At 46.6% G+C, this 14893-nt stretch overlaps 1 protein-coding gene across 1 annotated transcript in view; it reads right to left on the bottom strand.

Moving 5' to 3' along the window:
- Positions 1-287: 287 nt before the first annotated feature.
- Positions 288-14893, bottom strand: part of JH06_0912 (hypothetical protein) — a gene marked incomplete at both ends in the record, with an annotated part of 29962 nt that continues 15356 nt past the window's right edge. Inside the window, one exon of the mRNA XM_014673436.1 lies at positions 288-14893. This exon is cut by the window's right edge and continues 14805 nt beyond it. Coding sequence (XP_014528922.1) covers positions 288-14893 — 14606 coding nt within the window.

The following is a 14893-nucleotide window of genomic DNA, read 5'->3' as shown; positions in this document are numbered from 1 at the left end:
TACCCTAAATATCGGTTAATTTCCATCCTATCAATTTCAAATCGATTCAACATCAGGATAATTATAACATACCATAGTTCAGTGCAATAACCTTCGAGTTCATGAAGAAAAGGAACGAATTGTTGCCCCACCCCTTTTATGGTTCTTCCTTCTTTTCACCCATTCACAGTTCATTTATAACAAACAATCAAATAACAATGCAATAAAGCAAAAGACAAACCAAAGACAAAACAATAGCAATAAAACCACACACCATTAGAACCACTTAATGGCATGTGGATGAGGGCTTAGTTCTGTCCTTCGGGGTCTGCCCCATCCGATATCGCCTCCGCTTTGTCCTTCACTCGGTGACTATGATGGCGATGTCTCTTTGACTCCTCTCCAGGCTTGCGAGAACGATGAGAACGATGATGTTTATGATGCTTCTTCTCACCTTCAGCTCCTTCAGCACCCTCAGCACTCTTCTTTGTACCATGTCGACGACTGTGATGACGGTGTTTATGATGCTTCTTACTCTCTTCAACTCCTTCCTTTGTAGCTTCAGCATCTTCCTTATCAGCCTCTGTAGTCTTCGCTCCTTCACCTTCCTTACGATGGTGACGGTGCTTACGATGCTTCTTCTCCTCACCCTCAGCAGGCTCATCCTGGTGATGATGATGATGATGCTTACGTTTCTTCTCCTTCATACGTAATACTGATCGTAATACATTCAACGCAGTCACTGTCTTCACACTACCACTCTTCTCATTCAGCTGCTCCAGGAATGGTCCTGCCTTCTCTGTGTTCATCACTTCTACCATCTCAGGCTTCGATGACAACGCAGCCAGAGCCTCATAACTATCATTCACAATCGATTGATTGAGACTGCAGTTCCGTAGAGAAGCCAATAATGCCTTCACAACATCTGCAGTTGCCACATACTCCAGTGTATAGTCCTCCACAGTCATGAGACGTAACCATGCTACACTACCACGCTGCACGGGGATACTCTGGGCATAACGAGTCATTGTTACACACAGAGCCGCCACCAAAGCATCATCACACAGATCTCCACGAGCTGTTCCATCAAACGATAGATCCTCTAACAACTGAAGTGCACTGGACACCAGCTGGACATCACTTGCAGACCGACTGAACACTTTCACAAACACCTTACCAATATCATTGGTCAACACTTCCTCCCGTTGACGGTCATTCTCACACAGGGCACGAATACTCTCCATACACGCCTCGCAGGCCACATCTGTTGCACTTGTCTCTACTTCCAGAACCACCAGGAAAGCATTGACCAGCAACGTAGCTATATCTGTTCCCTCCAGACTCTTGTCCGTGAATGGAGCACTCACCAATGCCATCAGCGCAGCCACCGCAGCTCCAATCAGCTCTGCGTCCTCCTTCTCACCCGCCGTGATCACCGTTACCAAAGTACTTACCACATCCTCCTTGATCATTGTCGCCTTCGCACCAGGATTACTCGCCACCGCCTTCACCAACTGGCACAAAGGAATCATTACCTCACGCTCATTTGAGAACAACTCTATCACTTCCAACAGACACTGTACACCGCCGTTCTCAACCACTTCATCACCGCAGTTCTCCGACTCCGTAAGACTGCTCACAACCTCTGCTCCAACACGAACAACATCCCGATCCTCAGCAAACCGCTTCCATGAACCAACCACTGCAGCCACACCTCCTTCGGTCTCCATTGCATGCAGGAAACCCTTATACTCATGAAGGCCATTCAACGTCTCTAATCCATAAAGCTGTACCTCACGCTCCTCTTCAAATAGACGCATGGCGGCCAGAATCGAACCAACACCAGCACGCACCACGGCTTCACATGCAGGACGCAGAGAAACCATACGACGCAGGGTGTTAAGTGCATTCACACACACCATCTGATCATGGACAAACTCTGCTAGTACAGCCATACACTCACTCACTGCATGGAGACCTAACATACCCTTCTGACCCTTCTCTGTCATTGCTGCAAATGACAATACAGCCAACAGCAACTGTGAATGGCGCAGCGAGTGTAGCGAGCACACACGCACTACTTGCTCGGTCACTTCAGGAGCTCCAATTCGCTTCAAGGCCTTCGGATCCTCCACATTCTTGTTACCAAGAGCACTCAGACCTGCCAAACACATGCTCAGCACATCATCACGCACCAGAGTCTCACTCATCGACCAGCTCTGCTCCATCAAATTGCGCATAGGAGTAACATCGTCCAGAGTCAACACATCCATACCCACAGCACTATCCGACAGCAGACTGTGCAGTAACTGACAAGCGATACCAACCACCAACTCCGTCTTCATATACTTAAACAAACCATCATAGATTGCACGTGGTGAGTTATCACCCACGAACTGAGAAAGAGCCTCTGGACAGTTCCGCACCAACAGACGCAGAGTCATACAAGCCTGATAGAACACCTGTTCAGTATCTGCAGCCTTGATACAACCGAAGATGGCTGTAACAGTAGGAGCATCCGCCACACTCTTTGCTACTTGCTTATGCTTGCAAAGCTTGTTGATGACCGGCAGCACTGCAATAGCCACCTCCTCCTCAGCAGGCTGTGTCAACAAGATATCGCTCAGAGGCTTAGGCACATCTACCACCCACATCTGATGACGGAACTTTCGCTCATCACAAAGCACATTCAAGTTGTTGGCCAACTTGATACAAATAGCCTTATGACTCGCGTGTGTAGCCACCACATCCTTCACAGCATCTGTAATCTCAGGCTCACAGAAACGCTTGGCATCCACACCCAACAGCAGACTCATTACCTCCAACAACACATTCACCACTTCCGCCTCAGCCACATAACGTCGAAGATCCTCAATCAAGCTTGCAAAGATGGCACTTGCCTTCACACGATCTTGCATGTCCTTCACCTCAGCATCCTTCCGCAAGCTCTGCAGCAACATCTTGAGCGTATCTGCCAGATCGCGCATCTGAGAAGGTGTCACCGACTCATTTGCGAACACACGCAGGAACTTCGAAATTTCAGAAGAAGCCCAGAAGAACGGATACGAATCCTCTGAAGTAGCCACACGATGCAGAATATCCACAATCACATCCACTGACTCTTGAGACGGGTATCGCTCTAACAGCTTCACCAACATTGCTACACCTCCTGCCTCGACAAACAGACGAGCACCCTTCGGATCCACACTAGTCACACCAGCCTTCTTCAGATCTACTCCGACAGTATTACTGACCACACGAAGCAGAGCAAGGAAGTCATACGCCACCAGGTCGCTTGACAACAACTCCACGAAATGAGGCAACACAGGCAGAATTGTCACAAAGACACCAGCTTCCAGAATGGCAGGACGCACCGAACGTTGTGATGTGAAAGGAATCAACACATCTGTGCACATTCGAATGATCTCATAGTCCAACTGCTCCACACTCACCTTCAGTACATTCAATACAGACTCCGTCACATGTTCACTCGTTAGCATGGTCACATCAGCAGGAGTACGACAGAACGTCACCAAGATCTTCAACGACTCCATCAGAATCGTACGATCCTTAGAATGCTTCGCGATCAACGCCTGATAGTACTGAATGACCTTTGCAGCCAACAAAGCATCATGATGCTCAGCACGCTCACACAGAGAATACAGCAACTGACAACCCGTACGACTGATCTGAATATTGTCAATATGATCATTCAACTCCAGCATCACACGTTGAAGTCCATTCATCACAATATAACGTGAAGCCTCATCATTTCGAGACAAGTAGGCCAACAGACGAATCGCCACCAACATCTGCTCGTGACTCCATTGATGCTTACCCAACACCTGGAACACCAGCTCCGTTACACCTGCATTGAACATTACAGGCAGGAAACGATTATTGACAGCAAGAAGAGCAAATGCAGCACAGAACAACACACACATATCCAACTCATCCTGCTTGCTACGCCAGTAATCCACCATAGATGGGAAGAGTTCTTGCACACTACGACTCACAGCAGGCTTACTGCAAGCAGAGAGACATACAATCAGCTCCAGAGCATTTGTCATCACATCAAGACTACCAATCTTACGGAACAAGCAACGATTCACTGCTTCCACCACATGCTTCACAACTTGAGTCTGACAGATCTCATCATCCACAGAAGGCAATGAAGTTGAGTCCAATACCTGGACTTCCTGTGAGTTTGTACACATGTTTCTCATTGCAATGAAGGCATTCGTATTGACCTCATCTGACTCCACATTCAGACTCTTTATCAGACATTCAATTGCAGCATTCTGCTTCATCTGCTCCACACTCTCCTTATGAAGTGAATACTCACGCAACACCTTCACTCCCTTCAATTGCACAGGTACATCCAAGGGGAATGCTAACATACCCTGACTAATCATATCCACACAGTCATCATGATTCAGGATGTGATGACCTGACTCTGACATCAACAAACGATAGCAGAACGTAAAGGCTCCCAGAACCGTACTTCGTACCTCCAGATTGTTAATCACAGCATCATACACATGCTCAGGTACCTTCTGTGCCTGCAGACGAGCAATATCTTCTTCCTCTGTTGTCGATATCGACTCCAAGAAGCAACAAGCAGCACTAATCTTACCATTCTTGAAGTGTTCATAGAGAATCGTATTAACCAGACTCCAACTCTCCTCAGTATCTATTGTTGTGATCTCCTTGAATGAGTGATTGGTACACTCATCATCAACCATGATATAACTCAGAGCACAGATTAAATAACGAATCTCTTCCTCTTCTAATTCCTTTTGCTTCTTCAGACGGGTTAGCAACATTGAAGCCACCTGACTGTCGAATAGTTCACCCACCACAGCCGATTGCTTACTCACATAGAACATCACCTTCGCAAACAACATGTTAATGTCCTTCTCCTCACTATAGAGTTCATGACAGGTAATCACAGCAGGGATGAAATGAGGGAATGCCTCCACACAAGCATCCGTATGCTCAGTCATAGCCTCTGCCAACTCCAGAACCTTCTGCACTGTCTCCAACTTGTCCTTATGCACCTCCAGCAGTCTTGCATACACATCCAGGAAGTGAGTCTGAATACGCAATACACAATCAGCATCCACATCCTTGATGAAGGTGAGAATACGTAACACGACTGAGAGAATCGAGTCATCCTCGGCATACTTACTGATTAGCTGAGCAATCGTCTCAAATGCGGGGACATTCAAGAAGAATGGAGCCACCTCATTATTGACCACCAGATTCGCAATCACATTCACTGCCTCGATCACCAGTTCATGATCCTCCATGTACTCACTGATCACATCAATCAGCAGATCCACGGCAGTCTGCTTTGCCAACAGCTTCATACCTTCGGGTGTTTCATCGATATCAGTCAAACGATGCAGGACCAATAACACACCCTTGCATACATCCAGATTGAACTTGTGAGTCTTCAGTGCATCCATCGTCACCTCATAAATACCATTCTTCACGAGAGTTGTCACTGTATCCATCTCCTTACCAGCACAAGCCAAGATCACCAGACAAGGGGACACAATTGTAGGCTCATCCTTCCACTTCTTCAGTGTCTCCAGTACAGCCACAGGCAGATCCATCAAAGCCAGTGTCGTGCTCCACATATCACTAATGCAACATTTAGCAGCCACATCCAATGAAGCAGCCACTAACTCCTTATCTTCATTGTGGGACTGAATTGGCAACGTCAAATTCTCAATACCATCACTTGTGATCATTGTATCTACGTGATCGATGTTCTTATCACTCAGAACAACACTCAGCATATGGAACACGGCCACACACGCCTCCTGACTTGAAGCGAAGCGCTCGAACGATGCTAATGCAACAGGGAAACCATCTGACTCTACAAATACCTCCACCAACTCTGCAATGACCAGAATAGCAGTTAGAGCTTCGGAAGCATTCACCACAGCCTCCTCATCATCAGCCATACTGATAGCTCCTAAGAGCAGAGGAACAATCTCAGACTGCTGTACCTTCGCTCTGTGACTTGAGGTCTGGGCGAAATAATTGAACACGATTGCTGTATGTTTAGCGATCTCATGATTCTCCTTGAAGTAACTGCGCTCCACCAACACCGTTTCAACTACCTCTGTGGCCATATCATCGCTGAAATCAGCAATGATCCATACCAACTTACTCAACAAACGCAGACAAGACTCTTGCACACTCTCCATCTCCTCATACTTCTTCATTACTGCTAGATCCTCAGACACAGCTTCACTTGTGACGAATCTCTCCTTGACGTCCGGTCGAGCCAACTCAATCAGAGTACGTGTGATCAGATCCAACACCTTCAGATTCTCCACATGTATAGGCAACAACTGAACCACATAGGCAACGATATCAGAGTTGATAAAGTGAGCAAAAGCCATTGGCAAACGCAATAGCACAAGGAATAGCTTCATGGCCTGCTTCACCAGCTTCATACGACGAGCATAACCCTGGATCAATAGAGCTGCATCCTCAATCACACCTGTGTTGATAATATGCTCCGCCAATTCATCCTTCACCACACTCATACGACGGAAAATCTTGAAAAGACTCTTCTCAATCGGCCAGAATCGGATGAACTCCTTATACAGAGCCAGCATACGGTCCAATACACCATTGCTCTCCATGATATCCACATAACTTGGCTCCTTTGCCAACACCTCAAACAGAGACAATAATCCCAACACTGCCTTATCATCCTTACGATAGATCTCCAGAGCCTTACAGAACAAATCCAAGAGACTCATTGTCACAACAGCGGTCACAGATCGACCCTTCAACAGACGACGGATGGTATGACACACATTCACAATCAACAGAACAGAGAGAGATTTAGCATCCGCCGACATCTCACTATAAGTCTTCTCTTCCTCCTCACGAATACTGCAGATTGCTAATGAAGGAATGTTCTGATCCATGAAGAACTCGTTGGTAGTCTTATCTTCGGCCAGATTACATATCAACTCATACAACAGAGGATGCAACTCTGCATTGCTACGACGTGTCCGCAGCAGCAAAATCAATTCCTCTAAGAAGGACTTCTCCAGCATATTCTTCATGTACTCACGTGTAATATCCTCCGAATAGTGACCAAAGATGCCAACCACAGGTACCATCACATCGTCATCATTCTGATAGTCCACATAGTCCTTGAATAGAATCTCCATCTTACTCTGAGACAGCAAATTCGAACCACTCTCTTCCATTGTCAACAGACGGAGAGTCATCGCTCCATACTGTTGGACATGCTTCACCTTCGTATTGTTACTCATACACTCCAACACACATCGCACACCATCATGAGCACGCAGCGAGTTACGACATTCTGCATCCTCAGCCATCCGAGAGAAGAACTCCAGTGCATGATGCTGAATCTCTGCATTGTCAGGGAAGGTATTTGATGCAACGATGACTGTCTCTACACACTCTCCCTTCAACAAATCACTCCAATTATTCTTGTTCTCTGAGACACGGGCAATCAACACACATGACACACGCTGGAGCAGCTCCTCATTGCTGTAGGAACGCATTGCTTTCACCAAGAAGGCCACCACCTCACCCAACGCATTACGCTCTGGATCGAACTCACACATCTCATCGAGTAGATCCAGAATCTCTTGCAGAGCAGGGAGATCCAAGAGATACTTGCTTGAACACTCGACTAACTGGACCACAACACTACTACCATCGAAGCTCTTACGGATACAAGGACGATGTAACACATGCAATAGATGGACATTACTGAGCACAGTCTCACGACAATCACTGTGGCGACCCAGAATCAACACACACTTGTTCACCAGACCCACAGCATCCATCTTCTCAACCCATTCATCGCGAATTCCGAAACTAACCAACACATCACACACATCAGTCATCAACGCACTATCCTCCAGATAACGATGCAGTGTGTTGCTTGACAAATCGATACAGTTGTCCTCCACCAGACGTTCCACACAAGCAGGAACCTTCACAAACTGGAGCAAAGCCTTGTAGCAAGCGCGCACGACCTCAATCTTCTCCTGATGCTCATTCAACAGATTGCGAACCAGCACATGTGTGTCTTTGCTCACAAAGAAATCGCGGCACTTCTCATCCTCGCTCAACGAAGCCACAGCCAGAAGCACGTGAGTTTCTGTGTAGTCATCCGTCTGATGCTTCTCCAGACACTCGTCAACCAAATTCAACAAGGACTGGTTATATCGACCAATCTTGTGAGCCAACTCGCCTGCCAGACTACTTAACATACCGCAAACGTTATAGGCCACATCCCTGTTCGATGAGAAGTTACTCAATACCGTCTCCAATACTTCTACAGGAGAGAACTTACAGAATGCAACACGACACTCAGGCACCAACTCCAGAAGTCGATCCAGAGCACGAGACACTTCAGCCTCAACATTCTCCTCCTTCTTGAAGCGCTTCATTGCAGAGAACAGCAATGCTAAACCATCCTGATCCAGTACTGACTTACACACTTCAGGTGTCACTTCCAGATTGGCCAAAGCAGCTGCAGCGTGCTCATTCACACCTGTGTGCTTTGAATGCTCTCTCATCACCAACAGTAACATTGCCACACCTTCCAGTTGGACTACAGCATCCCGCACAATAGGAGATTCCGAAGCAGCACGCAGAACCTTGCAAGCTGAGCAACGAACATATTCCGAACCATTCTTCATCACACGCACCACCACATCCAATCCACCAAGCGTCAAGAATGCTTCCATATCACCCTTCTGACGCACAAATGTCTCCAATAACTCCATACCCAACTTCTGCACCTCCTCCTCATCCAAATAACCATTCATGATTGCTACAGCCATCTCCACGATACGCTCTGACACCTCCTCGCCTTGAGACACTGCCATGAACAATACAGACACCATGAGACGAAGAATGATAATGCAGCACTCCAGATCCTGAATATGAATCGACAGATCATCCATCAAGACAGATAATGCCTTCTTGCTCTTGAACTGAGGATAGGCAGGAACTGTCACCAGATGCAGTAACAAAGTACACATTGCCTTCACCATACTAACGTTTTCTCCATGACGAGACAAAGCCTCCACACATGTCGACACCAGAGAACTGTTCTCCATCTCAGCCAACACCTCAGGACAGAACACAGCATCTAACACCAATGCACCCGCTACCAGCAGACGCTTCTGCTTAGGGAATCGCTCCATGGCCTGAATAGCCAGACCCACAACTCCCTCCTGGAGCATCTTCTTTCTGGGCTTCTCATTCGCGGCCATACGTGCCAGAGCTGTCATCGATTCACGCAACACAGAAGAACTCTCAGCGAAAATCTCAAACGTCTTTGCCGTGCGCTCCACATACTTCAGAGTCATCAATCGAGGCATCACATCCGCATCACCCACAAAGGCGGTAAGACAATGGAGTAACGAGGTCATCACATCCTCATCCTGCTCCCAAACCTTCCATGTGTCGCTCAAAATCTCAGGACCACGCTTGTCCTTAAAGATGGTGGCAAGCTCCGTACTCTGATCTACCAACACGAACATCGTCAGCAGCAACACAGCCAACACTTCAGGATGTTCCTCCATAGCCACAATTGCCTCCAAAATAAGCTCCACAATCTGGTATTTGCTCACCACAGAGATGAAGTTAATGTTACGCGAACACTCATTCAGAATCTTGCATGTCACCTGCAACACCTCTGGATGGTTCGGGTACTTCACAATGATATCCACAAATGTGCTCACGGCATCCAAATCAAACAAAGCCTGACAGACGGGTTCATAGCCACACAGGTACCAAATCGCCTCCTCGGCAGGGATCAACACTTCTGGATTGGCAATGAAATTCTTCAACGCATGTACGATATAATTAAGGACCTGATTCTCAAACATTACACTCTGTAACTCCTCCACACCAGACAGTTTATCGTATACCTCCATTGCCTCAACTTGGAGAGGAAGAGACGTGTAGAACGTGGCTACAACTGATGTCATCAACTTCACACCCTCATTCTGCTCGAAGATATCCGAAGCCTCAGGCACTTCCAACGTGTTACGCAACACATGCAAGGCAGACACCATTGTTGACTCCTCCTCATAGAGTTTACCTAATGCATTGATCACCACAGCTATAGCATCGTGGTTGTAGAAGAGAGAACCCTCAGGATCAAAAGGAATGAAATGCTCCAGAGACAACAGACCACTGCGCAACAATACCACATCAAAACCATTCTCACTGATGGCCTCAACCACACTCTTACAAACATTCATATTCCGCAATGTATCCTCCTGACTACTCTCCACTGCATATACTTCAAGGATCGAAATAACATTGAAAACTGGTAACAAGACCTCTACAGCATGCAGATGGTTCGAAATACTGTTCACGCACTCAAACATCATATTGCTTGACAATAAGAATTCCTTCACTTCCGTCTCAGCACTCAACAACTCCAATGCACGGAAACCCTTGCTATTCACAGTACGACCCTTCGGGAACTTTCGGATGCAATCCAGAATCGAACTCAATACGCCACACTTGACCAGAACCACACGCAATGTCTCATTTTCAGCCAAACGACTTATCAGTAGAGTGAAGGCCTTTGCAATACTCTTCGAGAGGTTAATTTGGATCACTTCAATGATCAACTTCACCAAATCACCCTGACACAAGGCTTCCATCACACTATCCACCTGATAGCAACAGAAGATGGTCTGAAGGACATTACACAGAATCACATCATTGGAACGATTCTTCCATCTCTTCAATATTGTCTCAAATACAGATACACACTCTGTTTTACCGAACGCCTCATGAGAATGCTCATCTGTAGACAATACATACACAGACAATGTCACAGCTTCTAATGTACTTTCTTCTTCCATGTACTTCTCACAGAACTGAAGAAGTGTTTCCACAGCACCATCTTGGATCAACTGAAGACTGCAGACCTCGTTTACAGAGATATTGCTCACACATTGAGCAAAGTGAAGTACATTTTCAGCTTCATTGAAGGTGGTCGCACAGTACAATAGCATACCAGATATGTTCATAATAGCCAAGTAATCCACCACATCCATATACTTCGATAAGAAAGCCAGGGCCTTACAGCAAGCCAACTGTAGGGTTTTGGTCTTGTACACACGCATGTTGTCCACTACGATCGATACCACATCACGACGTTTGAACGCTTCGTGAGTAGCTTCGCTATTCGCCACTAACAGAGCCATGATCTGAATGCAACATTCCTCAATACTCTCGTCACCCGTGTAGCGTAGTAACACCTCACATACTGCTTCAGACAGACCACTACCCCGAATGTCCTCATACAACAGATCCACTAGTTGCAACGAACGCAGAATCACAGACAAAGTCTTCATTAGCGTCTCCTTATCATGCTTCAGAGTCACACGGATCACACCCACCAACACCTTCACATCTCTAACTGATTGCAAAGCCAGTGTTGATGTACGAAGTTGCAGAACCAGGATATGAAGCAACTCCACACAACGTGTTTGAATCCGCTCTTCCTGACCTTCCTTTCCAATCACAGCAATCAGATCAGGAACAAGAGTCACTGACAACAGATGCACCTCAGCAGCCTCGTTATGCGAGAGCATAATCAGAACTTCCACACAAGGAGTAACCACCTCTGCAGCCACACCAAAGGCCTTCAACGATGTAGCACACGCCTCCACAACAGAACTCTCGATCATAGCCATCGCAGCATCCTGTTCCTTTGCCTCCAGTAGATGCAGTAAAGTCTCCATGATCGGAGCCTGCATAGCTGCCTTACGATAAATTCCCAGAATACGCACCAAGGTACCAATAAGGGTAGTCTGGAGTAACAGCGAACACATCTCCTTGTTCCGAGTCACCATCTCCCACATCAGAGCAGCATTCTTATTCACACGCTTGTTACCAGGGAACAGATCCACCATATGAACCAGATTGTGAAGCAGAACCTCACGTTGGAGCGCCTTGCACATCTTCTCACTACGACAGAGAACATACATTGCCTTCACAGCACTGCTAGCTGCAGTATCCAACATGTCTTCATTCACTATACAGTTCTCAAACACCTCGGGACCGTTGAACTCAAGGAACTGATTCTGATACTCAGGTTGCTGCACCATCTCATAGAGAACCAGCAAAGCACTGCTCTGTAACACCTTGTGTGTGTAGAGACGCTCCAAGATGTTCAGTACCAACTTCATGCAGTTATTGTTAAGCAGAACAGGGAAGGTATCATCTTGAGACACTGTTCGCAAGCAAGCAGCTATAATATCACAGCAGAATGCCAACAACTCAGGATCCGATTCAAACAGACTCATCGCACGGAACACCTTCACCAGTCCTCCCTCGTTGAAGAAAGCAGTACAACCCATCGGCGTACCACAGAGAATGGAGGAAATCTGTAACACATTCCGCTGGATGGTCTGATGATCCTCAAATCGATCCAACACAGCCACACAGTTATACACAACACCATGATTCAACATTGCCACCAAACTATCAGGGTCCACACTAAGCTGACTCAATGCATGATTACCATTGATCTGGATCTCTGCACAAGACTGGTAGTTACATACAGCAACGTACACCACATGTACCGCCTTCAAAGCAATCAACGTAGTGCAAACAGCTGGATGAGCCAACAATACATCCAACAAGGCACAACCGAAGATCTGAATCCGCTCATTCTTAGTGAACTCACGAAGTACACTCAGAATTGCACTCAACGCATCCTCTGAGTTAAATCGGGCGCATGTAACATCACCAGCAGCCAGATTCAACAGCAACTGGAGAGCTGGTTCACATACAGAAGCATCGGTACCATGAATGGGAAGAAGCTGCACAGTTTGCTCAACACAATCCGTAGAATCATACAATGAGCGACACAGTGATGTGTAAGTCATCTCCACATGGAAGTGAAGATTCGAAGCAACCACCTCTGCCTCTTCCTGATGCTGGGCCAACGACACCAACGACAGCTCCACCACTCCAGTAGCCATCAAGTTCTCCTTCACCTTATCCTCTCGTGCCAAAACTGCAGCCAACTCCATAAGAGGTACAAGCACTTCGCACTTCTCAAGTACCTGGAGAGAGGAGGCAATGTACTCACACACACCGAAGCCCACCAACTCCACAGCAATCTCCGCATCCTTTGCCAACAGAGCCAGGAGACGCAGAATAGCAATCACCACCTCATAATGTTCGTTGAAGATATCCAAACAGTCATAGTAGGTCTTGATACGCTCTGTGGCGAACAACTCCTCATGAAGAATCTTATGTCTCTCATCATACAGACACAGCTTCACGATCAGCTCCACACAATAGAACACCACAGCCTCACTTGTACTGAAGGCATCAAATGTCTCCAATGTCAATGCACATCCATCCTTCTCCAGATACTGGGAGGTCAACTGATCACTCTCACACAACACACCCAAAGCTCCCATCACATTTGCTGTCACCTCTTCATCTTTCCTATAGTCCTCACGATCATAACTCCTCAGAAGCTTCGTCATACCGTCTTTAGCCACCATCTGCTCTCGAGCTACACTACTCACACCCACACGGAACAGAAGGAATGCCACACCACAAACCACTTCCTTGTACTTATCCTGCTCATCCAGAATACTCAGGAGAATCGAAATAATACCACGTGCTACCAGCATCTCCGCTACCGTCTGTACCACAGCAAGATTACCCAGCGTGTACATACACTCAAATAGCAAATGAGGCTCTGTAGGATGATTGCTCATACACGCTTGCACCGTCGACACCACCTCATCCACAGCATAGTACTTGAAGAGACGCTTGTACTGAGTGATACTCATCAAGACTGATAACACCAACTGCAATCCAGAGAGACGTTGAATGAATCGGAAGACCTGAAGCAGAACAACCATACCTTGTTCCTGGACCACAAACTCACAACACTCCTTATATTTGCACATACCATCGACAAATATCAAAGTACGCTCCATAACAACTAAATCCCTTGTAGCATTCAACAGCATCATTGCCATCATCAAAACATCATTCTCTAGCATGTTCTGAGCAGTTTCCATATCATCCACATTGAAGAATAACAATAAGGTTAAGATCAGCTCCACCACACGTTCACTCGTTTCTCCTGCAGCATAACAACTCGAGAATGCCTTAAAGAATATAGGCTCATTTACTTCCACGAAGAATCTTGGCATACGGGTCTCCGCACATACTAGTGAGGTCAGAACAGGTACCACAATTGCTTCTGTTGAATGGTGGTTCTCCAACACTTTACCTACAGCTACCATGAAAGCATAGTTAGAGAAGTGAGCAGCCTCCAAATTGATACTCGAACTATCCAGCAGACGTTGCAGTATCTCAAACAACACCTTGACAGCCTGTGGATCTGCAGCCAGAAGAGCCATAGCAGGAATGATAATAGACAGAATATCCTTCTCCATCAACATACCACACAGATCCATATCCTTCATCAGAGCAGCTAATACAGCAGCGCCATGATACTGGACAGACTTGGAAGAAGGATGCTGTTTCATTACCTGAATCAGCTCCAGCTCCATGTGTTGCTGCAAGAATAAACTACGACTCTTCTCACTGACACACACATGCATGCAGGCACCCGTCACTCCACTCATCACCTCCTCATACTCACTGCAACGAACTACCACACCATAGAAGTGAGACACAACATCACGTTCCTCCATCATCTGCACATACGATTCCTCTGTTGTCATGTTCTTGACAATCTCAAGCAATACTGCAAGTAACTCTGCCTTCGCAGTATCGATATGCTTCAATACAACATCAATCACTCCCTTTTCAGCCAATTCCTTGAAGCTAGACTTGTCGAGTGAACACGAAGCAAGTACACGCAGTC

The sequence above is a fragment of the Blastocystis sp. subtype 4 genome (genome assembly GCF_000743755.1).
Source record: "Blastocystis sp. subtype 4 strain WR1 chromosome Unknown seqid_0042, whole genome shotgun sequence".
NCBI classification, from domain to species: domain Eukaryota; class Bigyra; order Opalinata; family Blastocystidae; genus Blastocystis; species Blastocystis sp. subtype 4.
Note: the sequence above shows the minus strand (reverse complement) of the source record. Positions and strands in the feature narration are given on the sequence as shown.